This window comes from Aedes albopictus, chromosome 3, assembly GCF_035046485.1.
Source record: "Aedes albopictus strain Foshan chromosome 3, AalbF5, whole genome shotgun sequence".
Classification (NCBI taxonomy): Eukaryota; Metazoa; Arthropoda; class Insecta; order Diptera; family Culicidae; genus Aedes; species Aedes albopictus.
The window spans coordinates 162,929,234-162,953,167 of record NC_085138.1 but is presented as its reverse complement, the minus strand read 5'-3'; the positions used below and the strand labels follow the sequence as shown (position 1 = coordinate 162,953,167).

Below are 23,934 nucleotides of genomic sequence, written 5' to 3'. Positions count from 1 at the left end.
AAAGCGATGTAGGTACAAACTTCCTCATATAACATAAGCGATCATTCACCTTTACTCGAATGAAGAATCATATTACACTGAACTATATTTGATAAAATCATCAGAATTATACTACTTCAACTCTTGTGAGGTGTTGCAGTCAATATGATCCAGAGAGTGCAGTGCACCAACGTTCCTTGCGTAACCCAAAAATAGAATAATTTTCAGATTGATATAATGTGGATTAATGCAAAGATTCCCACGAACCCAGCTTCGGGTTCAGTAATCTTATCATACCGTTCCAGCAATAACAAGGCATAAATTGGCACTGATAATGCAGTCCACCGACCAAACAACGACCGGTCGGTTGCGCATGATTGGCAAACATTCATTCCAGACACAGATTATTAGTTGAACGCAGGCGATCAAAGGTGAAAGCAAAATGTTTTGGACGTTTGTTTTGGTGACTTTGGTGCTATTGGTGATTGATTTCTGCCTGAAGGATGCAGCCAAGCAGCGATCGGTGAAGATCGCTGGGCCGCCTAGTGTGCCGGTGCTGGGCAATGCCTATCTGTACTGGAATCGGAGGCCTGACGGTATGTTTTGGGAAAATTCATGTATAAGTTATGATTTGTTTAAGGTGCAACAACTTGGAATATGTGATACTTGATGGGCTACAATTCGTACGGTGAGTCTACGCCGAATGAAGCATTCGCCTTCACTACTGGTTTCAGATCTAGGCCAATCGGTTGCAGTCTGCAACTGGAACTGCAAACAAATAAATAACTAACTAACTAACTGACTAACTAACTAACTAACTAACTAACTAACTAACTAACTAACTAACTAACTAACTAACTAACTAACTAACTAACTAACTAACTAACTAACTAACTAACTAACTAACTAACTAACTAACTAACTAACTAACTAACTAACTAACTAACTAACTAACTAACTAACTAACTAACTAACTAACTAACTAACTAACTAACTAACTAACTAACTAACTAACTAACTAACTAACTAACTAACTAACTAACTAACTAACTAACTAACTAACTAACTAACTAACTAACTAACTAACTAACTAACTAACTAACTAACTAACTAACTAACTAACTAACTAACTAACTAACTAACTAACTAACTAACTAACTAACTAACTAACTAACTAACTAACTAACTAACTAACTAACTAACTAACTAACTAACTAACTAACTAACTAACTAACTAACTAACTAACTAACTAACTAACTAACTAACTAACTAACTAACTAACTAACTAACTAACTAACTAACTAACTAACTAACTAACTAACTAACTAACTAACTAACTAACTAACTAACTAACTAACTAACTAACTAACTAACTAACTAACTAACTAACTAACTAACTAACTAACTAACTAACTAACTAACTAACTAACTAACTAACTAACTAACTAACTAACTAACTAACTAACTAACTAACTAACTAACTAACTAACTAACTAACTAACTAACTAACTAACTAACTAACTAACTAACTAACTAACTAACTAACTAACTAACTAACTAACTAACTAACTAACTAACTAACTAACTAACTAACTAACTAACTAACTAACTAACTAACTAACTAACTAACTAACTAACTAACTAACTAACTAACTAACTAACTAACTAACTAACTAACTAACTAACTAACTAACTAACTAACTAACTAACTAACTAACTAACTAACTAACTAACTAACTAACTAACTAACTAACTAACTAACTAACTAACTAACTAACTAACTAACTAACTAACTAACTAACTAACTAACTAACTAACTAACTAACTAACTAACTAACTAACTAACTAACTAACTAACTAACTAACTAACTAACTAACTAACTAACTAACTAACTAACTAACTAACTAACTAACTAACTAACTAACTAACTAACTAACTAACTAACTAACTAACTAACTAACTAACTAACTAACTAACTAACTAACTAACTAACTAACTAACTAACTAACTAACTAACTAACTAACTAACTAACTAACTAACTAACTAACTAACTAACTAACTAACTAACTAACTAACTAACTAACTAACTAACTAACTAACTAACTAACTAACTAACTAACTAACTAACTAACTAACTAACTAACTAACTAACTAACTAACTAACTAACTAACTAACTAACTAACTAACTAACTAACTAACTAACTAACTAACTAACTAACTAACTAACTAACTAACTAACTAACTAACTAACTAACTAACTAACTAACTAACTAACTAACTAACTAACTAACTAACTAACTAACTAACTAACTAACTAACTAACTAACTAACTAACTAACTAACTAACTAACTAACTAACTAACTAACTAACTAACTAACTAACTAACTAACTAACTAACTAACTAACTAACTAACTAACTAACTAACTAACTAACTAACTAACTAACTAACTAACTAACTAACTAACTAACTAACTAACTAACTAACTAACTAACTAACTAACTAACTAACTAACTAACTAACTAACTAACTAACTAACTAACTAACTAACTAACTAACTAACTAACTAACTAACTAACTAACTAACTAACTAACTAACTAACTAACTAACTAACTAACTAACTAACTAACTAACTAACTAACTAACTAACTAACTAACTAACTAACTAACTAACTAACTAACTAACTAACTAACTAACTAACTAACTAACTAACTAACTAACTAACTAACTAACTAACTAACTAACTAACTAACTAACTAACTAACTAACTAACTAACTAACTAACTAACTAACTAACTAACTAACTAACTAACTAACTAACTAACTAACTAACTAACTAACTAACTAACTAACTAACTAACTAACTAACTAACTAACTAACTAACTAACTAACTAACTAACTAACTAACTAACTAACTAACTAACTAACTAACTAACTAACTAACTAACTAACTAACTAACTAACTAACTAACTAACTAACTAACTAACTAACTAACTAACTAACTAACTAACTAACTAACTAACTAACTAACTAACTAACTAACTAACTAACTAACTAACTAACTAACTAACTAACTAACTAACTAACTAACTAACTAACTAACTAACTAACTAACTAACTAACTAACTAACTAACTAACTAACTAACTAACTAACTAACTAACTAACTAACTAACTAACTAACTAACTAACTAACTAACTAACTAACTAACTAACTAACTAACTAACTAACTAACTAACTAACTAACTAACTAACTAACTAACTAACTAACTAACTAACTAACTAACTAACTAACTAACTAACTAACTAACTAACAAACTAACTAACCCACTAACTAACACACTAACTAACTAACTAACTAACTAACTAACTAACTAACTCAGAAATTCTTTGAAAGATTCATTAATAAATTCTACCAGTGGTTTCTTCTAAAATTTTCTCAAATATTGCTCCACAAACTCGTTCAGGTTTGTTCAGGAATTGCTCTGGGGATTCCATTGAAAATCCTTATAAATAAATCGGTTCAAATTTCTTCAGGGATTCATCCAGAAAATCCTTGAGGCATTTCTCCAGAGATTCCTGCAGGAGCTCGTTCGTACAAAGATTCCTTCTGTATTGCCCCAGAAACTTATCCGGCATTTTCTCTAAGGATAACTTCAATAATTTATCCAAGGATTCTTTAAGAAATTTATTCAGAAATATTTCTTAGGAAGTTCTACAGAAATATCTCAAAAGTGCGTCGCATCTTGCTTTCTTAACTACCCTAACACCTTAACATCCCCCTACGTGGTTCGGATGAATGAAAGCCTTCACATAGTAATCAAGAATTTAATTAACGTATTTCTCCAGATTGTTTCCTATAAATCTCTCAAAAATGTTCTCCAAAAAATTTCTCCAGGAAGTTTTTAAGAAATGTCTCGTAGTATTTTTTCAAGAATTTTCCTGATAGTTTTTTTTAAAATTCTCATAAGAATATATTTCTTTCAAGCATTTTTTCGGGAATTTCAACGACAGAATTCTTCATAAGTTCTTCCATGGAATTTTTCAAAAAATCTTCTGAAAATTTCTTTACAAATCCTACAGGGATTACTTTCGAAAATCTTCCTAAAGTTTCCCCAAGTATTCTTCTTGAAATTCTTTCAATGCTTCTGGCAGAAATTCCAACGTGGATTATATTGGAACCTTCGCCATCAGAAATATCTACTGCGATGTCTTTAGACGTCCCTGCAGAATTTGTTCAGATATTCAGCAGTTCTTCCAGTAATTGCACAAACATTGCTTAAGGACAAGGTATTTGGAGAGCTCAAATTTTCTAGAGCACCGTTTTTTAGAACCGTTGAAAGGATATGGCTAAAAATACATCATGCTAATTGTTCAGTGGTTGTCAACAGCGTGATGCATTTTCATCCAAATCCGTTCAACGGTTCCAAAAAACGGTGCTCTAGAAAATTTTAGCTATGTACTCCAAATACCTTGTCCTTAAGAGTTCTTTAAGAATTGTTTTAAGAATTTTCTTTAAAATTCTGAGGTTACCTTTGGAAACTCCGAAAAGAAATTATTGAAAAATTTTCATCCTTCTTTCGAGACGAAAATTTCTAAAGTTATTACTGAAGTTGTCTCTTGATCAGAGACTACTGGAGGATCTCTACATGTTATTCCAAGGAATGAATGCTTGAGAAATTTCTGAAGGAAAGTTTTATAAAATGTCTGCAAAATTTGCAGACAATGAATTCCTTCTGGAGTATTTCTGAAAGATCTCTGATCTCTGAACACTTAGAAGGACTGCTGGAGATACCTGTACAGCAGTGTGTGGATTTTTATCGCGAACCACTGAATGGTCCATGCTCAGCAAGTGATACATTCGCGAATGTAACATTTCGTGAACCAACATGCTCGGGAACGCTCCACAAAATGCTGTTCATTCTCTTGTCCGGTTCGTTATGAGAGCGCAATCAAGAGAGAAGATGCTCGATGACGCTAATGAAACCGATGCATTCGGTTAGAATATTTTATTGTCACAATTATTTTTTAATTGTTACTACACAACCTGCAACGCACGAAAACAGTTAAATTAAATTGTAGTTCACGTTTTTAAAGCGAAAACGCATTAAATACTGAGAAAAATAATGATTATTCACAGTTGTCCCAAGCCAACGATGAGAGATCATCGGTAAGTGTTATACTTAGCGATGCCCGCTCATCGCCGCAGCTTGTCTATATCGGAGTATCTTCTTTGTGTTCGTTCGTGAACCATGCGACTCGACGAGAGAACATACACCGTTTGGTAATTGAAACAGAACCAACAGAAGGGAAGAAAAACTGCCGAGTTCACTTATCACTTTTTCGTCCAAACACTGCTGTATGTACAGGAATTCTTCTTTTTTTTTTTTTAATTTCTGATGGGATGTCCTGGAGGCATTTTTCTAAAAAACACCCGAGAAAATATAAAAAAATTGAAATAATCTTTGAAATAATACCTAGAAGAAAATATTGAAAATAGAAAGGAATAAATTCGTGAGTCATTTCCGCAGAAAATGTCGAAAGAATCTTTGGAAGGAAAAATCTGAAAGAAAATCCCTGAAGAAAGATCTGAATAAATCCAAATCAATTCCTCGAGGAAAACCTGCTGAAGGAACTATTGGAGAAACCTCTGGAGGAACTTTCAGAAGAAACTCCTGAGAATTTCTAGAAGAATTTACAAATAAATGCCCGAGAAAATCTCTTAGAGAATGGAGTAATACCTAAAGGAACCTCTGGAGAAATTCAAACAATTATTTCTAAGTAGTTTTTGTAAACAGTGGTGTGTTAAGTGTCCAAGATTTGTGGAATTGTCGTGATTTTGTATATCGTTGTTGTGTAAAATATGTCCAAGGAAGTGCTTAAATATTACATCTGGGCACTACTCATCACCCACTGTGATGTAACGCAGCAAATAGTTTATTTTTACTGAATCATTTATTTGAGGCTCATGCGCCAACAGGCATTACGGAGCCGAATTCAGTTATTTTTTTTTATTTCTTACAATGTTATGTGTTCTGACTAAAACTATGTTAGTTTTGGGGAACCGTAAAACTCGCGGTTTAGTCGAGGTTAGGGGTAACAATAATATTTGAGGAAAGGATAGGGTGATGAGGGCTTTTCGTTGACACTTAACAGCATGATGTGGTGTACGCTGCGTATTGCTGCTGGACAAACGTAGAGTGGACAAACAACCTGTAAGGATACAAACAGACGATTTTCGAAGGGGCACGAGGTGGACAAGTGGAGCAACAAGACTGAGATATCAAACGAAGACACGAGGTGGACAAGTAGAACAACTAGACGAAATTATCAAACGAAGACTTGAGCTTGCTTCAAGAAGTCGTACACAAGCTTCATGTGCTCAAGATCAAGTTTACCCAACACATCTCTAATGTCTTCCTTTTCTGGTTTCCCTCGGGCCCTGAGGGTAGAGGTGTGCGCCGATTTGAAATCTGTCGGCGGCGGCGTTTTGCACTTTTTTGGCCGGCGGCGGCGGCGTGATCGGCGTGACGCCGAATAAATTTTCGGCGGCGACGGCGGCGGCGTGAAACGGCGTGGTCATAATTTTGAAATTTTTGTGAATTCCGTTAATCAATATCAGTGTTATAGTTTTGAGTTACTCATCATTTTGAAAATGCAATGACATGTTTATAGTTACGGTTTAGTTATTTTTTTATTTTAACATGTTTTTTGAAAATTTATTGAAATAATTGTTATGGTGAATCAGCTGCCCAAAAAATTATCCAGAATGACCTTCTAAAGGAATTCCCGAAAAAAAATCTAAAGAAATTCCCGGTGGAATTTCTAGAGGAATTTCCGAATAAACTCTTTGAGGAATTCCCGGAGGAACTCGTAGATGCATTTTTCTAGGTACACCTAGAGGAATTCCCGGATGAACTTCTTAACGAATATCCAAAAGAGCATCTAAAAGAATTTCCTGATGGGCTCTTAGAGGAACGTTTGGGGAAACTCCTGGAAGAATTCCGGAAACAAATCTTAGATAAATTGCCGGAGGAACTCTTAGAGGAATTTCCGGAGAAATCCCTAGGTGAATTACCGGTGGAACTCATAGAAGAATTCTTAGAGGAAATTCCGGGCATTCTTGTGCAACTCCCAAACATATTTTTAAGAGAAACTAGTGTAGTAATTGCCAGAGGAATTTTGGAGGAACTCGTAGAGAAATTGCCGAAGAAATTCGAAAAGGAATTCAAGGAGGAACTCGTAGAGAAATTACCAGAGGTATTGATAGATGAGTTCTCGGATGAACTCTTAATGGATTTCCCGGAAGAATTTCTTGAGGAATTCCCAGCTGGATTTCTAGAGCAACTCCCGATGGAACTCTCTCTTCTCGAAGGAATCTCCTGGCATACCCAGTTCAAGTTCTAGAAAACAAACTTATGAGCAACTCGTAGTGAAATTGCCTGGGGAACTTCTTCCCGGTGAAACTCGTAAAGATGTTTCCGAAGATACTCGAACTTCCGGAAGCACTTCTAGACGAATTCCCGGAAGAGCTTTTAGAGAAAGTCACGGTGAAACTTTAGTGTAATTCTCAGAAAAAAATGGTGAGGAATCCCCGAAGGAACTCGGAAGGGAAAAATTCCCGGAAGAATTCCTAGAGGAAACTCTAGAGAAATTCCCACAGGAACTTCTAGAGGAATGTTCGGAGAAACTTCTGGAAGAATTTCCGGGCGAACTCTTAAAGAAACTCCTGGAAGAATTCCAGAAGGAACTACTTCAGAACTTGCCGGAAGAACTCCCAGAAGAATTCCCGGAAGAATTCTTAGATGAATTACAAGAGAAACTTCTAGAGGAATTATCGGAGGAAACTTCTGGTATTTCCAGTGCAATTGCTATGAACTCTTGAAGGAATCCCCGTAGAGATTCGTTCAGGAATTCCCGGATGAACTCGTTGAAGAGCTCGTGGAGGAATTCCCGGAGGTGCTCCTAGAGGAATTGTGTGTGTATTTGGTTTTGAAGACGGACTTTAACGTAGTGGTCATTCGTCTATCTGCCCTAGAGGAGTTGCCGGATGATCTCCTAAGGGAATTCCCCGGAAAAAAACTTCTAGACTTCTAGATGAATTCTTAGAGGATCTCCCAAAAGATTACCCGGAGTAACTCCTAGAGGAGTTTCTAGAGGAAGTACTACAAAAAGTCTCAGTGAAACTTCTGTAGCAATGCCCGAAGAAACTCCTAGAGGATGTGTCGGAGGAAACCCTCGGATTTCCCAAAGGACCTTATTCTAGAGTTCCCGGAGGAACTTTTAGCGGAATGCTTGGCAAAACTGCTGGAAGAATTTTTAAAAGAGTTGCTGGAGAAATTTCATCTCTTCTGGAGATGAACACGACAACAACATTTTTTCAGAATCACCAGCATTTTCTTCAATCTTCGGATTCCCTAGATTCTTTTTTCAGCCATCAGTTATCTTCAGGAACCCCCGGTATCTTTGTAAACTTGTTTTAATTCGAAGGACAAACTCTTTCACTTTTTTAGAACTGTTATAAATTTGGACCAAAAAAATGGACCACCGCTGAAAACGACCTTACAAATGCTATGTATGCAGATGACTCCATAGCTTGAAATAATGTAATAAAATAAATCAAGAAATAATTTAATTTATTAATGCGTTTTTGAGATCGGCGTAAAAAATTGGAGTTCAGCGGCGTGAGCGGCGGCGCGCCGAAAAATAATCGGCGGCGGCGGCGTGAACCGAAAATCGGCGGCGGCGCCGGCGTGGCGCGGCGGCGCACACCTCTACCTGAGGGATGCACATAAATCGGATCTGGCAATACCGTATTCGGGGCATTCCCACACAACACGGTTGATATCTTGATAGCCTGCACCACAGCTACAACGATTGCTATCTGTGAGCCCTATTCGATAGAAATGCGAGCCCAGAGAGTAGTGATTGGACATAAGTCGACACATTATCTTGATAAAATCTCGACCCATGTCCAACCCCTTGAACCACGCCGTCTTCGATACCTATGGGAGAATTGAATGTAACCACCTGCACAATTTCCCTGCATCCCATTTTTGTTGCCAACTGACCAAGGCATGCTGACGAGCAATTGAAAAAAATCATTGAAGGCGATATGACGGTCATAAATATCGCCTTCCCCACCTTGGCAAGTGAGTCCGCTTTCTCATTGCCCGGGATCGAGCAATGTGAAGGGACCCAAACCAAAGTGATGTTATATGCTTGATGCGATAATAGTTCCACTACTTATTGTGGGTGGTGTAAAAGGGACAATGATGGGGCGAAACATAATGGGTGGATTACAGCACGGGTCGAAGGCTTGGAACATGAACCGTCATCGCTCAATCAACAATTTCAAAGCAGTGATCGATCAAGCAAGACGTGAGCTAGCTAAGTTGAATTCTAAAAATTGAAATCTAGAAACAAGTTTGAGAAAGTGACTTTATCGCATAAATCGAGCGAAAGTGGGAAGTGGAAGAAGCAATAGTAAAATAGCATCCAGGTAATCCAAGACCTATCAAATTACGACCAAGCCCATCATTAACCGCCAAAATCCCCCCTACAGGACCTCTAGGGTCTTATTCACGAATAAAAAGAATTAAAAAAAAAACCTCTAGGGTTTGCCTTTTTAAAATAGCCCCAGTACTTCCCTGTGAGTGCCCAAAACGACCCGAGCAACCAAGTCCCTGTAAGAACCGACCGTTGTCCGGAGTTAGCCCAGACGTCCAAAGCGCCGCGAAAATATTTCAATCAAATCTTCACACTTAATTTTGATTACCGAGTTCGGTAATTTTTTGACGAGATTAAAACTGCTGAGCACCGAACTCGTTCAGCAAAAATGCATTGTTTACCTTTTCCATACGATTTTGACAGTTCTTTTACTGAACCTCAGTAAAATCGATTACCGAAACTACCGAGATCGTACTGCTGTTATAATCTCGTCAAAAAAGTACCGAACAGGCAATTCAGAAATAAGTGTGTTCTTTCTTTAATCCATAGGCTATTATTTCAAGTAATATGATAGCTATTTCGAATAGCAATGTAGTACCTATTGCCTTTTTGACCTTTTGTCTTTCAACCTTTTGTCATTCAAATGTTTGTCATATATTCAACAAGCTTCTTCATATTTTAACTATAGAATTAGCATAAGTTAAATACACGTTAATAAAAAAAAAGCTTCTTCATAATTATCATTGTCGTTAGCAATCGATTCACCCACGGATATCTGATGAATATTATTCTTATTTTTTTAGTTTTTTCATTAGGATAAGTCAAAAAGAAAACTTAAAAGCTTGAAAATAATTACTGATCAAATGAAATGTATATCTAATTTAAATGTTATTGTTGTAATGACATATATAACAATTTGAGATAAAGCCGCGATTTGAGAAAATAATCTTGGACGGTTCCGTATGGATACTTGCACGTGTTCATTCGTTTGACGTTTGAGTAGAGTCTTGTTTTCGAGATGGCCATCTAGAAAAGGTGCTGAAATGACTACTAATGTACCTACTTTGTGGAAAAACCACGGAAAGAATACTTGGAAGAGTTACAGGAAAAATTACTAAGGTAATCCTAGAAGGAGTAATGCCGAAGGAATCTTAGAATTGATTTCTACAGAAATCCAGGAATCTCTGGAAGAATCTCGTGGAACTTCCTGGAACAATCCTGGCAAGAGCTTTTGACGAAACTCCAGACGGTTCCTCTTAAGGAATCTCAGAAAAAAAAAACTCCTGGAAAACCCCAGAGGGAACTTCTGATGGAATCCTAAACAAACTGCTGGAAGAGTCTCATTAAGAGTTTACGAAATCCCAGAAGAAAGCTCTGGAGAAGGAACTCTATGAGGTGAGCCACCATGCCACCATCAAGTTATAAAACAGCGCACGCACGCATACCCTACTTTTTGAATTAAATCCAACCACTTATGATAAGCTGGCGATTTTTTTTAATCCGAGAGCTGACGATTTTTTTAAGTCCGAATCGTAAACAACAAAGCCACGAAACGTCCAAAACTAAGAACATTAAATTTTTCCTTAGCAACCGTGGCTTGCAGTGCCCTACGGTACTCAAAGTTGTTTAAATTTCCAAACTCATGAAAAACTGTCAAATATTTCATACGTATCGCAAAGAAAACCGTTATTTGTTGGAAAACGAAAAAAAAAACAAGTAAGTGAACTGAAATCAATGGTTTGGATAAGCAACTTGATGGGCTTGATATATGTTTTGGAGAGCATTCTTCACCGATAAATTTAGTTTTTTTATTACCACGCAAAATAGAACCATCATGTGCTTTTATATTTTATTACAACATTCTATTGGCAAAGAAAACGTTTAGTTAATAACTGTGCTAGTGATTATCAACCACTAAGCTGAGAAGCAGTCCTCCCAAGTTGGGATGTAACACCAAAATGATGAAGCCAGATATTATGACTGGCAGAAAATATCTATGTAAAGCAAAGAATACTGCAATCATTACATCAAACGTATTCGTTCACGCCTTTCATTTCGCTATATTTTCAAACCGATTAATGAAAATCCGTGTTATAGAAATCTGCATAACACAAATTCATTGTATCGGAGTCTCTGCTATACGTCTACTTGTAACGAATAATTGACCCACCCTAATACTATCCCGTACTTCATTCATAAATGTCCACCAAGAGCTTTCGGTAAACTTGTGCTACCACCTCGTTTGAAATAGGGCAACTGCCGATGCTTAAATTTCTTGCAGTTATTGTGAGTTCCGTTCAAATTAGTTCATCACTTCTACTCGACCATACGAATGCACTTTTTTTGGAGTTCATTTGATTGTACTCGAGCAATATGGGTTGCATGGAGAATCAAATGCTATTATTTGAATTTTGAAAGTAAAACCTTTTCTACCTGAAAACTCCCGAGTAATTTTCCGCAACCGAGATTAGTTTTCTATACTGTTGAGCGGTACAATAGCTTTTTGTATTAACTAATGCGCCATTTGAGCGGAGATAGTCGCTAGTAACGGACGTTTTTCCAAGTTGTTACAAGTTAAGCCAAAAGTAGCAATTGTTGAGACAAGTTAAGGTGAACATTGCAATAGTGAGATCTGATATCGTTGCAATATCAGTAAGTAGTAGGGAAGAAAAGATAAAACCCAAAAACTTGATAACGATTAGAATTTTCAGTAGTCAGTTTTGGTGGAAATTCGTATCTTTAGTGCCAGTTATACCCACGTGTTACTTAGTTACACTAGGCTCAGGTAAGACAATTAGCTTCTTTAGTGGTGTTGAGATAATTCCATATTCTGAATCTGCATGCGAAACTGAGCCGAAATCCAAATTTTCATGAATTTTGGTGCCCAGGAACCTATTTAAAAATCAATTTGAAGTTTGTATGGGAGTGATTGGTCGAATCACCCCTCGTCGCATTTTGTACTGGGTGGAGCTGTCAAACAGTTACCCAACTGTCAAAAGATGATTTCAAAAGATCTCTTTGAAATTGATTTTAGGTACCAAAATAAAGTTCTAAAAATCTGAAAAAAATCATAGTGGCTCAGAAAAAGGTGTTCTTTCGTATAAAATAAAAAAATTGATACATTTTTCTTAATTTAAAAACCCAATTGACCAACTGAAAAGTGATCCAATCAAACCAATGAATCACGTTGACCTTGACTCGTTGGCGATCGCTTTCCAGGGGCCTTCGGTGCAAAAGTCGTGCAGTTCGACCTCTCGACCCAGCTCGTCCAAATTGGGAATCACCAGTTGAAGCACATGTGATTTCGAGCACCCCGGAGTGCAGTGAACGGGGCTGCTTGCTCCGATGAACCCACGGACAAATGGGTCTGCCTCCGTTTCGAGCGGATTTCCCCGAGTGACCGGGCTGCAGGTGGGAAAATCCCGAATGAACGTCGCTGAGAGGCAATCGAAACGTCGGTGAATACGCTTCTTGCGCGCGAAAGCTTTTCGAGCACAACCAATCTGGGCGCAAATCTATCACGAACACGTGTTGGTCGATCACTATGCGCAAAATTCTTGGTGATTTAACCGTTCGGTCGACTATGCACGTGGTCCTCACCAAGGGTTGACTTCGCTCCTTATTGTGCACGCGTTGCCCACTCCGCACTGGCACCCCACGTTGAGTAGGGATTCCTGGTCAACGTGATTCATTAGCTTGATTGGATCACTTTTCAGTTGGTCAATTGTCTTACCTGAGCCTAGTATAACTAAGTAACACGTGGGTATAACTGGCACGTCAGCAGTCCCCCTAGTCCAAGGGGGAGGCGCTTAAGCTGCTGAACGGTGGTGAGTACATTCCTCTTCGTTACATACTAAAGATTCGAACTCATTTTTGTAGATTAAAAGTTAAATAAATTTTGGTGTACGTACTATCAAGGTACGCCTGTATTCAGATAATCGAATGGTATTATATTAAGCTTTTAATTTATGGAAAAACATTTAAAATTGGTTGAACAAAACGCAAGATATTTCAATTTTTATTAAATTCCATATTTTAAAAAATTGTAAAACTCGATATTGAGCTAAAACTCAAAACCTGTTCTACTTTGAATTTTTTGAAGCAGGGTTTCGAAATCAGCGCTAAATTATGCTTCAAAAATTTTGGTCGTTGACAGAAGTTCACGACTTTCGTTTTAATTTGTAAATTAGTGTTATTGGCGGGGATCATGTTACTGTGTATCATTCTCAAAGTCCTCTGCAAAGTGATCCTTAACCAGATATAAGAGAAGATTGACGCAACTCTCCGACGGCAGCAAGCAGGATTCCGTGTGGACCGTGTTGTCACGCTCCGTATCATTCACGCAAAAATGGCTAAGCTCAAAAATGTGTTCGGCCTGCACATTTTTAGTAAACATCCATGCCGCACATGACTGTGTTGGAAACACACATTTTTTTAAATTGCTCGTACGCTCACATGAGCATGTATTTTGCAATAATTTCGACATGGCAACCTCACTGCGTTTATAAACCACCTTCAAATACCGAAAAATATTGATATTTTGCAAAAATGTGAGCGTGCGAGCAATTTAAAAAAATGTGTATTTCCAACACAGTCCCTGTGCGGCATGGGCGCTACTCAAAAATGAGAGTTTTTATTTTAGAGAGTTCTGGAGCAAATCAATGAATTCCAAGAGTCTCTCTACCAGGTGTTCATTGATTACGAAAAAGCTCGATCACGGAAACATGTGGGAAGCCCTTAGGCGCAAGGGTCTCCCTGATAAAATCATCGGCCTCATTGAAGCACAGTATAGAGCATTTTCGTGCAGAGTACTGCACAACGGTGTTTTGTCCGATCCCATCCGGGTCGTTGCTGAAGTGAGGCAAGGATGTATACTATCACCGCTACTGTTCCTCATCGTAATCGACGAGATCCTGGTTGGTGCGATTGACCGTCAACCAAATCGTGGATTGCTTTGGCAGACCATAACCATGAGCACCTAAATGACTTTGAACTGGCTGATGACGATGCTATCCTAGCTCAACGGTGCTCTGATATGTAGAGCAAGCTCGATGATCCTGCCAATCGCTCCTCAGCGTCGGGTCTTACCATCAACGTCAACAAGACCAAATCGTTGGATCTAAACTTCCAGCTTTACGGTAGCTGGGCAAGCAGTGGAGAATGTTGAAAGCTTCCAATATTTTGGTAGCCAAATGGCGCCCGGTGGCGGCACCAAGATCCACATAGGTGCACGGATCAAGAAGGCGAGGGCTGCTGCAAGTTTAAGAAATGTATGGAAAAACAACCTGATTAGTCAATGCACGAAAATCAGAATTTTTAATTCGAACGTGAAATCTGTGCTGCTATATGCCAGTGAAACCTGGTGTGTATCAGTAGAGAATACTCAACAGCTGCAGTTCTTCGTGCATTGTGGCCTCACTATTGGATCTTCCTTCAACGAAGAGCTCCATCGTCGATGTCATAAAAAGCCGATAACGACAGAAATTCGGGAGCGAAAGTGGAGGTGGGTCGGCAACACTCTACGCAGGGGCGGAAACGAAATCTACAAGCAAGCGTTAGATTGGAACCCAGCAGGACATCGCAACAGAGGCAGACCCAGAGGCTCATGGTGGCGCAGCCTCAACAGGGCCTGTCCATAAACTACGTTGACTCTTAGGGGGGAGGGGGGTGGTTCAGGCCAAAGTCTACGGTCCATACAAATTTCGAAAATTTTGTATGAACAAAAGTTTACGGAGGGGGAGGAGAGGCGGATTCTGAGATGACCAAAAATGAGTCTACGTAATTTATGGACAGCGCCACAACGAAATCAAGCAAGTCGACAGAAATTTGGCCTGGTCACAGGTCAAGGCGATGGCTGATATTCGCTCAGGTGGGAAACCATTCAATTTGGCCCTCTGCACCACCGTGGGTGCCCAGGACTGAATGTAGTAAGTAATAAAGAGGCTATCATTTCTATAAGGGCGTACCAGTAAAAGATGCACTGAAATTTGAAAACCTTAAGTAACCTCCTCTGATTTTAAAGCCGTATGCACTGCTCCCGATTCATCTTCAAATCACCTAGAAAACTATACGAAACCATACGAATACTTGATAACGTGAAGCGAAACATTACTGTTGCTTTTTTTGCTTTTTCTACACCGTGCTTTTCAAATGGGCGCTGGGCACCCGGGTACTCTGTCGGCCACATAAAGGTTAAATAACATCAATTGTGGGCCACCCTAAGCTGCCCATCCCAGTTTATCCAGCAATAGATCGAGTAAATCGATTGACACGCGATTCAAAGTCGGTCGTACACACATGAATAGAACAGTATTGATTTCTCCATCCGGTAATTTATGATTGCAGTCATTACCGTAATTATCGAACAACGAAGCTCTGCAATGTCGATGACTGATTCGATACAGTGCAATGCAATATTGTTCACCAATAGTGATCTTAGTGATTCATACTATAGACTCGACAAGAAAAATATTATAATCTTACAGCCCCGTAAAAACCACTCAGTTATATTTTTATTCGCAATGAAAGAGCTCAGCACTGGTCTGGAAGAAGTTGTTTCGTTCAAAGCCATCAGTGATACCCAGACCCACTTCACAGATCAATGTATGTATATGGGAGCAATGTGATTCACGCCTATCCTCCGGGAGCGAGTTTGCGGCGAGAACGAACCGGCCTAGAAGTTAAATGAATAACCATCGCCAATTTTTGCTCAGTTCGCGTTGTGAAAGCCGTCGAGAAAGAGTGCATCAGTTTATTTTCCGCGTCGATTAACTGTGTTGTTGTTGCTGAATGTAACAGAATACCCCCGCTCTGTAGATACAGTTTACTCTTATCACTGACCCGTGGCGTCCATTGGATGCGTATTTGGAGCACGCGTTGTTGTTTATACATATGGTTTGAATTTGAACTGAAGCGCGAAGATGTCCCTTCTGGATTGGATTCTGGTGATTGTCGGTGCTGTGCTGGGGATTAATTATCTGCTCGTTCGGAGAAACCTGAAATACCAGTCCCAATGGCCGGGTCCAGCGGCGGTTCCCCTCATCGGGTGCTACTATTTGTACTTCAACAAAAAGCCTGAAGGTATTGTTTCGCTTGGGTTGTTAATCCGTGGTATTTGAAGTGGTGATAGCATTTGTGTCTAGTCTTAAGTTTTGTGCAAATTGTGTAAATATGGATCAGCAGGAAGCGTCTGACGCAACGCGTGATCCAGTTGAAGTGCAAGTGCATTTATCGTCAGCAGTGGGTACGTGAGACTTTGCTATTTGAGAAGTAATTCACTGGTCTCAGATTAGATGATGCAAATTACAGGTTGTTGGTATCTTTACCAAATTGCAGGTTGAACGCTTTGCGTGGCAATATAGTTATAATTAATGAGATTGAGCTACTATTTTTTTACGGAATTTAATGACGTTTTCCTATTTGAATGTTATAATTTGCATATTTTTGGCCATTGAAGCTTCGAAATCATTTACACTGCCAATCAAAATTCAACCATTCCTATGTCTCAAAAGAAGACGAAGATTTTGCACTGATGAATCCGAATCAGGGCTCCAGCACGACATAATTTTGAGTTATAGTTTAATTTATACCTATGACAAAATATGCGTTTTTGTTAGTTTTTGGCCGTATGCAATTAAGCGTGGAACCATGCTTTAAAACAATCAATGCTCTGAACTTAAATCCAAATTTTGCGTTTTACTTACTTGATAATTATAATTGATGGGTATCAGGTGTCAGGTATTAGTAGGTCGGCTCCAGAGGCACGTTCTCCTCCATTTCGGAAATTTGTGCCATCGCCATGAACACGAGCCTATTCATCATTTACCTGACAGAGAAGGGAAGGAAAAAGGATAGGACTGGGGAAAGGACAGGTAAGGGAATAGGATCGTCATACACGCATAAGCGTACCACAATGGGCTCAAACAGCGCCCTGAGAAGGGCACTGTGATAACGCATAAAGCTTAAAGAGAGCCTATAGCTCTTTACCACAGCGAGTCAAGAACAACAGAACATCCTGAAAATACAGGTTTCTGAAGTCAGCTTCACTTAATAAGTGTTTTCCGAGTAAACGCAGTTGCGCAAAAACAGGATAGTTACATATTAAATGATACGAAGTTCCATAATCGGATTTACAGATATCACAGGCAAATGAATCAGCTTGCTGAATATTCGCCACATGTGATAGCAGAGTCGGCAGTGGCCAGTCAATGCTTTGACCACAATGCTGCAATTCTGCTTTGACAGATTTGTTAGATACTTTGTCACTTCTAGAGATGGCTCAGTACAATACAATTTTGTTTGACGACATGACTCCAAACTATTCCAGTATTGTCTGTATTGAGTAGCAGCCCAGGTGTGAATCTGAAGCTTTACCCAACACTTGGATATCGGAATAGCTGGCTCAGGGCCAATGAAGTTATACGATGCTCCAGTGCAAGCTAACTCATCAGCCAATTCATTTCCAGCGATGGAAGAATGGCCAGGCACCCATACAAGGTGAACAGCGTTTGCTGAATTCAACTCCTCGATTTGAGTTCGACAAGCGAAAACTATCTTCGACCTGGAGTTGGCCGAGGCAAGTGCTTTAATAGCAGCCTGGCTATCTGAACAGAAGTATACATATTACTTTGCCCATTACGTGCTGCTGAAGTGCTGATTGCACTCCGCACATAAGAACAAAGGTTTTGGCCTGAAAAACGGTGCAGTGTCTACCTAGTGAGTAAGACTGATAGAGTCTTAGCTCACGAGAATAAACACCAGCACCTGCTCGACCTTCGAGAAGGGAGCCATCAGTGTAACATACGATGCCGTCTGAAATACTTCTTTCCAGATAACCAGATGTCCACTCTTCCCGGGAAGGGAATTTCGTGGAAAATTTTCTATATGGAAAATTACAAGCAATTGTAAGATCACTTGGAGCAAAGACAACTTTGTCCCAATTCACCAAAAGTGGAAACAACAAGGTGTGTGCTGAACTGCGGTTCACAGGAGTTTCCTCTAGTAAACCGAGTACCCATAGGCGGTAAGTGCAAGAAAGTGCTTCTTGTTCGAGATGAATGTATAGTGGGGCAACGTCAAAGAGAACTTCGAGCGCTGCCGTAGCAGTTGAAGAGAACGCTTCAGACATCGCCAATAAGCACATCCTTTGTAGGTGGCCTAATTTTGATTAAACCGTTCTCACTTCGCCCTTTTGCCACCACACAAGACATCCATAGGCCAATATTAGATGAACAACAGTTGTGTAAATCCATTTGATATACTTGCGTTTTAGACCCCAATTTGGTTCACCGGCATTGCTCGAAGGCCATACAAGTTTTCTTGATTCTGAACTCAATGTGAGATGTCCAGGAAAGCTTGGAATCAAGAATGACTCCAACGTCCTTTACCTGTTCAGTCACATCGATTTCAGAATCAAAGAGACGCATAGGTCGAACGCCATTACGGTTTCGCCTTTCCGTAAAAAGAACAATAGATGTTTTACTCGGATTAACCGAAAGGCCATATTGGCGACACCAACTTCCTGAAGGGCACTTTGCATCAGGTCGAAAAGGGTGCTGATGCACATACCAACTAACAATGTTAGGTAGTCGTCGGCAAAACCATAAGTAGGAAAACCGCTATCATTGAGTAGCCTCAATAGCGTATCTGCTACGAGATTCCACAAAAGCGGTGGCAAGACTCCCCCTTGGGGGCATCCACAAACACTCAATTTCCTAATCCCTGCTAGACGCAATGTCGAGAAGAGATATCGGTTTTTGAGCATTTGGTGAATCCAATTGGAAATCATTGGAGATATACCATGACCCCGTGCGGCTTCTAATATGGTATCGAAAGGCACGTTGTCAAAGGCATCCACGATATCTAAGAAAACACCCAAGCAGGATTGCTTTTGAGCGAATGCCTTCTCGATATCGTAAACAACTTTGTGTAAAAGAGTCACAGTGGACTTTCCAGATTGGTAAGCATGTTGGTTCACATGAAGAGGCACATTGGCCAGATGAACATCACGGATGTGATGATCGACAATGCGTTCTAAGCATTTCAGAAGAAAAGAGGTCATACTGGTAGGTCTGAAACTCTTTGCTTCTTCATACGACGCACGACCCACTTTCGGAATAAACTTTACAGTAATATCCCGCCAGGGTTTGGAAATATACCCTGTAGCAAAACTGCAAACAAGTATTTTTTTTTCAAAACATGTTTGAAATGATCAAATCCCTTCTGAAGCAAAATAGGATAAATCCCATCTGCCCCAGGAGATTTGAAAGGAGCAAAGCTATTAGGTGCCCACTCAATCGATTCTATAGTTACGATACTCGGAGCCGAAGCCAGGGAATCGTAACTACAAGAAAAGACATCAGGTTCATCCGAAGATGTAATATCCACACATCCAGGGAAGTGCGTGCTGAATAAGCATTCCAGAACTTCCTCATCAGAGGAAGTCAGATCGCCATTTGGCAAACAAAGTTCGTTCATTTGGAAATCCATAGATTTCGCAAGGTTTTTATTTAACCGACTGACTTCACTCAAACTGGAAACATTTGTACAAAGGTTTTTCCAGCCGGATTGTTCAGCAGACCGGAGAGCTTTCCTGTAGGCCTTGTGAGCCGACCTGAAAGCCTCCGAACCACCCGAACGTCGTCTGTTCCAACTCTTTCTACATTGTTTCCTGAGTTTCGCCAGATCAGAGTTCCACCAAGGGGTTCCTCTTGTGATCTTCACAGACCGTAGAGGGCATGCTTCTTCAAAAACTTCCATGATGAAGGTCGTTGTAGTATCAACGGCATCATCTAAATCACTTGAAGCATTAATGGATGGTGAGTATCCATGATATTTGGTCGCAACCAAATCAGTAAAGAGATCCCAGTTTGTTGATCGGGGATTCCAGAAACGCCATGTTTGCGAAGTAACATTTAAATGTTCAAAAAAGATGGAGCGATGGTCAGATAAAGATTCTTCATCTGACACATGCCAATTGGTCAGCTCGTGACTAATTCTACTAGAGCAAAGCGTTAAGTCTACACTCTTAAAAAATTAGGAATTTACACGTGACGTAAACCATCAACGTACGTAAACGATTCATGACTGAATGGCAAATTTGACGCAATTTTACATCCATCATGTAAGTTCGAGTTGGTTGCACAAGATGTCAACAAACCTGTCTGACTAGATAGGTAGAAACAGTTTTACATTTATCACTTGTCTCACAACTCGTTGATACAGCCGAGAGGTATAGTACGTGCCTCTCAATCAGCGGACCAGAGTTCAAATCCAGTTCATTATTTTACTTACATATGTTTTATCACTCGCTTCGGCTCTAGCGATTGCTAGCTCGACTTTATTTGTGATAGAAGACGTAAACTTTTGTCAAACGGGCCGCTCCTTTTATGTGCATCCAAGTAAACTTAAATTTACATGATTTTTTCTAAGAGTGTAGCACTTCCTCTCTAGCAGATACCATGAATGTTGGGTGGTTGTCTATGTTAAGTAATCCAACATTTGTACTACTTAAGTACTCCATCAAACTGGAGCCTCTCAAGTTAATGTCTGAGCTGCCCCAGATGATATAGTGAGCATTAGCATCATTGCTAACAATTAGCGGAACGCCTCTTGAAGTACAGTATGCGATGACTTGTTTGAAAGCATCCGTAGGGGATGGTTCATCATGCGGTAAATAAACAAGCGAACAATAGACGTATTTCCTATTGAGGTTTCCAACAGATACATCAATTGTGATAGCACATACATCTCTGGTGGTTAGTTCAGAGATGAGTGTAGCAACTATTGCGTTGTTGACAAGCACACAGGCTCGAGACATGACACTTAAGTTTGCCATTTCATGTTTACTGAAAGTAGCAAACACCGGGTTCACAAGGTTTCCTAGATAGAAATTCCCCTTACGAAAGTTAGGTTCTTGGACCAAGGCCACTTGGGCTGAGCCATTTTGCATAAGTCTGCAAAGATTGATTGTTGCTGTTCTTTTATGCTGAAGATTGAGCTGAGCTATCCTAACCGTAGCCAGTACCCAAACTTGGTAAGATTGAACTCTTCGCAATAACAGCACAACAAAGAACAGCATCAATAAAACCAGATCGGTAACGATTGGAAAACGCCAAGGGCGAGGATAAACAGAATACACTGTGTAAATCGCAGAATGCGAAACCAGGTGAAAATTTAAACTAATTAACAACATCCTCATAATCCCGCCCTTATTTAGCCTCAAGTGAGACTAAAGAAGGGCAGCCGATTGTCTCGGAGAAACACAAGGTCCACTGCACCATTGCTCCGGTTAGCGCAGTAAGGGCTACATACTTTGGAGGGCGCCCTGGCACTCCACAGGCTCCGTTAGCGGTTAGGTTTTTATTAGATCCCTCTAGCCATTCATTCCTAGGCACGGTAAGCATGAAGCCGCATCACACCATGAATTAGGGGTCACCTGTTGGTGGATTCTTGCCAATTGAGACAATCGCTACCGACACTACATAGCTATCTAGGCTGATCGAGAAAAGAAGTAATATTGATAATCAACTTCATACGCTACCTCCACTAGATGTTTGATTTTTGTTGTTGTTACTGTCCTTTGTTTGAATCTCACGAGTAGTACGGGAAAAAGGTCCACCACGTCAGTGCCTTGCATGAACGCGATATGGGACAAAATACTGTAACGGGTGCCCAAGTACTCCACAAGCTCCGTTAGCACATATTTAACCCTCTAGATTACTCATTCCTAGACACAGGTAGCTTGACACCTTGAATTAGGGTTAGTAGTCCATTTCTTATCCGGCAACTTCACGGCTGACTCGTAGAAGGGGGTGCTGCCCCATACCCCAGAGAGTGTTTAGATGATCCTGGGGACCACGCGGTCGCACCGTTCGCTTTAATAATTTCGAAGACCTCCATTCATTTTTCCCGCAGATGTCATGGACTTCATCTTCACGCTGAGCCGCAAGTACGGCACAATGTTCCGCGTCTGGGTCGGAACTCGGTTGGCTCTGTTCTGCACCAACACCCCGGACACGGAAACTGTGCTGAGCAGCCAGAAGCTGATCCGCAAGAGCGAGCTGTACAAGTTTCTGGTACCATGGTTGGGCAATGGGCTGCTGTTGAGCACCGACCAGAAGTGGTTCAACAAGCGCAAGATCATCACTCCGGCTTTCCATTTCAAGATCTTGGAACAGTTTATCGAGGTGTTTGATCGGCAGAGCGGGATTCTGGTGGAGAAGTTAAAACCGGAAGCCACCGGGAAACTGGTAAACGTGTACCCGTTCGTGACGCTGTGCGCTTTGGATGTGATTTGTGGTAAGATGATTGGGGAATTTTGAAGACGCATCGATTCTAGCCAATTGTATAACATTTCAGAGACCGCAATGGGAACCCCGATAAATGCCCAGACGGACGTGGATTCCAAGTACGTTCGAGCTGTAACGGAGCTGAGTTATCTGCTGACCACCAGATTCGTGAAGGTATGGCAGCGATCGGACTTTCTGTTCAACCTTTCGCCGGACAGGAAGCGTCAAGATAAAGTGATCAAGGTGCTACATGAATTCACGACGAACATCATCCGGAAGAGAAGGAAGGAGTTGATGGACCACGGTGACAGTGGAATTGTGGGTGACGATAGCATTGGTTCCAAAAAGAAGATGGCATTCCTGGATGTGCTGCTGCAAGCTACCGTTGATGGACAACCGTTGTCGGACAAGGAGATTCAGGAAGAGGTGGACACGTTCATGTTTGAAGGTCATGATACCACTACGATTGCCATTGCATTCACTTTACTCCTGCTGGCTCGCAACCCGGAAGTCCAAGAAAAAGTCTACAAAGAAGTTATCGATATCATTGGTACCGATTTGAGTACTCCAGTGACCTACCGAAACCTTCAGGACATGAAGTACCTGGAAATGGTAATTAAGGAATCGCTGCGACTCTACCCTCCGGTGCCGATCATTGGCAGGAAGTTCAACGAGAAAACAACAATTGGAGGGAACGTCATTCCGGAAGATTCCAACTTCAACCTGGGAATCATTGTCATGCATCGGGATCCGAAGCTGTTTGAAGATCCGGAAAAGTTTGACCCCGAGCGGTTCAGTCCCGAGCGTACCATGGAGCAGTCGTCGCCGTATGCGTACATTCCGTTTAGCGCGGGTCCTAGGAATTGTATTGGTATGTATTTTATGTGGGCAATATCATGGACTAGGGATTCCCGAAGTGGGAAACGTGGCTTTCTTTACTCAAATCTTTCAAATCCAGATAACCTCAGTTATATTTTATTTCAGGTCAAAAATTCGCCATGTTGGAACTGAAGAGCACCCTATCCAAGGTGATCAGGCACTACCGGTTGACGCAGGCAGGCCCGGAACCACAACTGATCATCCAACTTACCTTGAAGCCGAAAGACGGACTGCAGATCGCTTTTGTGCCTCGTTTTTAACCTAGGTGTAGATCCCTTTCCCGTGAGGCTAACTGAATGTGATATGTTCATTAAAATTTGGAAACGACT

The 23,934-nt window shown here is 39.8% G+C and overlaps 2 protein-coding genes across 3 annotated transcripts in view; both read left to right on the top strand.

Annotated features, from left to right (window-relative positions):
• LOC109422664 (cytochrome P450 4d1-like) overlaps positions 1-23,934 on the top strand; it is a 505,971-nt gene that overhangs the window by 115,379 nt on the left and 366,658 nt on the right. The gene's annotated exons all lie outside the window — the stretch shown is intronic.
• On the top strand, positions 407-23,933 carry LOC109422665 (cytochrome P450 4d2). 2 transcript variants are annotated; one of them, XM_062858763.1, is made up of 4 exons: positions 407-575; positions 22,353-22,736; positions 22,797-23,597; positions 23,711-23,933. In XM_062858763.1, exons 1-4 carry the CDS (start codon positions 422-424, stop codon positions 23,863-23,865), a joined length of 1,494 nt encoding a protein of 497 aa, XP_062714747.1. In that variant the 5' UTR covers positions 407-421; the 3' UTR covers positions 23,866-23,933. The 2 variants fall into 2 exon arrangements, with proteins under 2 accessions (XP_062714747.1, XP_062714746.1); XM_062858762.1 differs by lacking the exon at positions 407-575 and adding an exon at positions 16,159-16,517.

Bases quoted from the DNA above. Each gene is read 5' to 3' on its own strand.
- LOC109422665 (XM_062858762.1), top strand. From the start codon at position 16,358: ATGTCCCTTCTGGATTGGATTCTGGTGATTGTCGGTGCTGTGCTGGGG. The intron at 22,737-22,796 runs GTAAGATGATTG...ATAACATTTCAG, and splicing joins CGCTTTGGATGTGATTTGTG to AGACCGCAATGGGAACCCCG. The intron at 23,598-23,710 runs GTATGTATTTTA...ATTTTATTTCAG, and splicing joins GGGTCCTAGGAATTGTATTG to GTCAAAAATTCGCCATGTTG.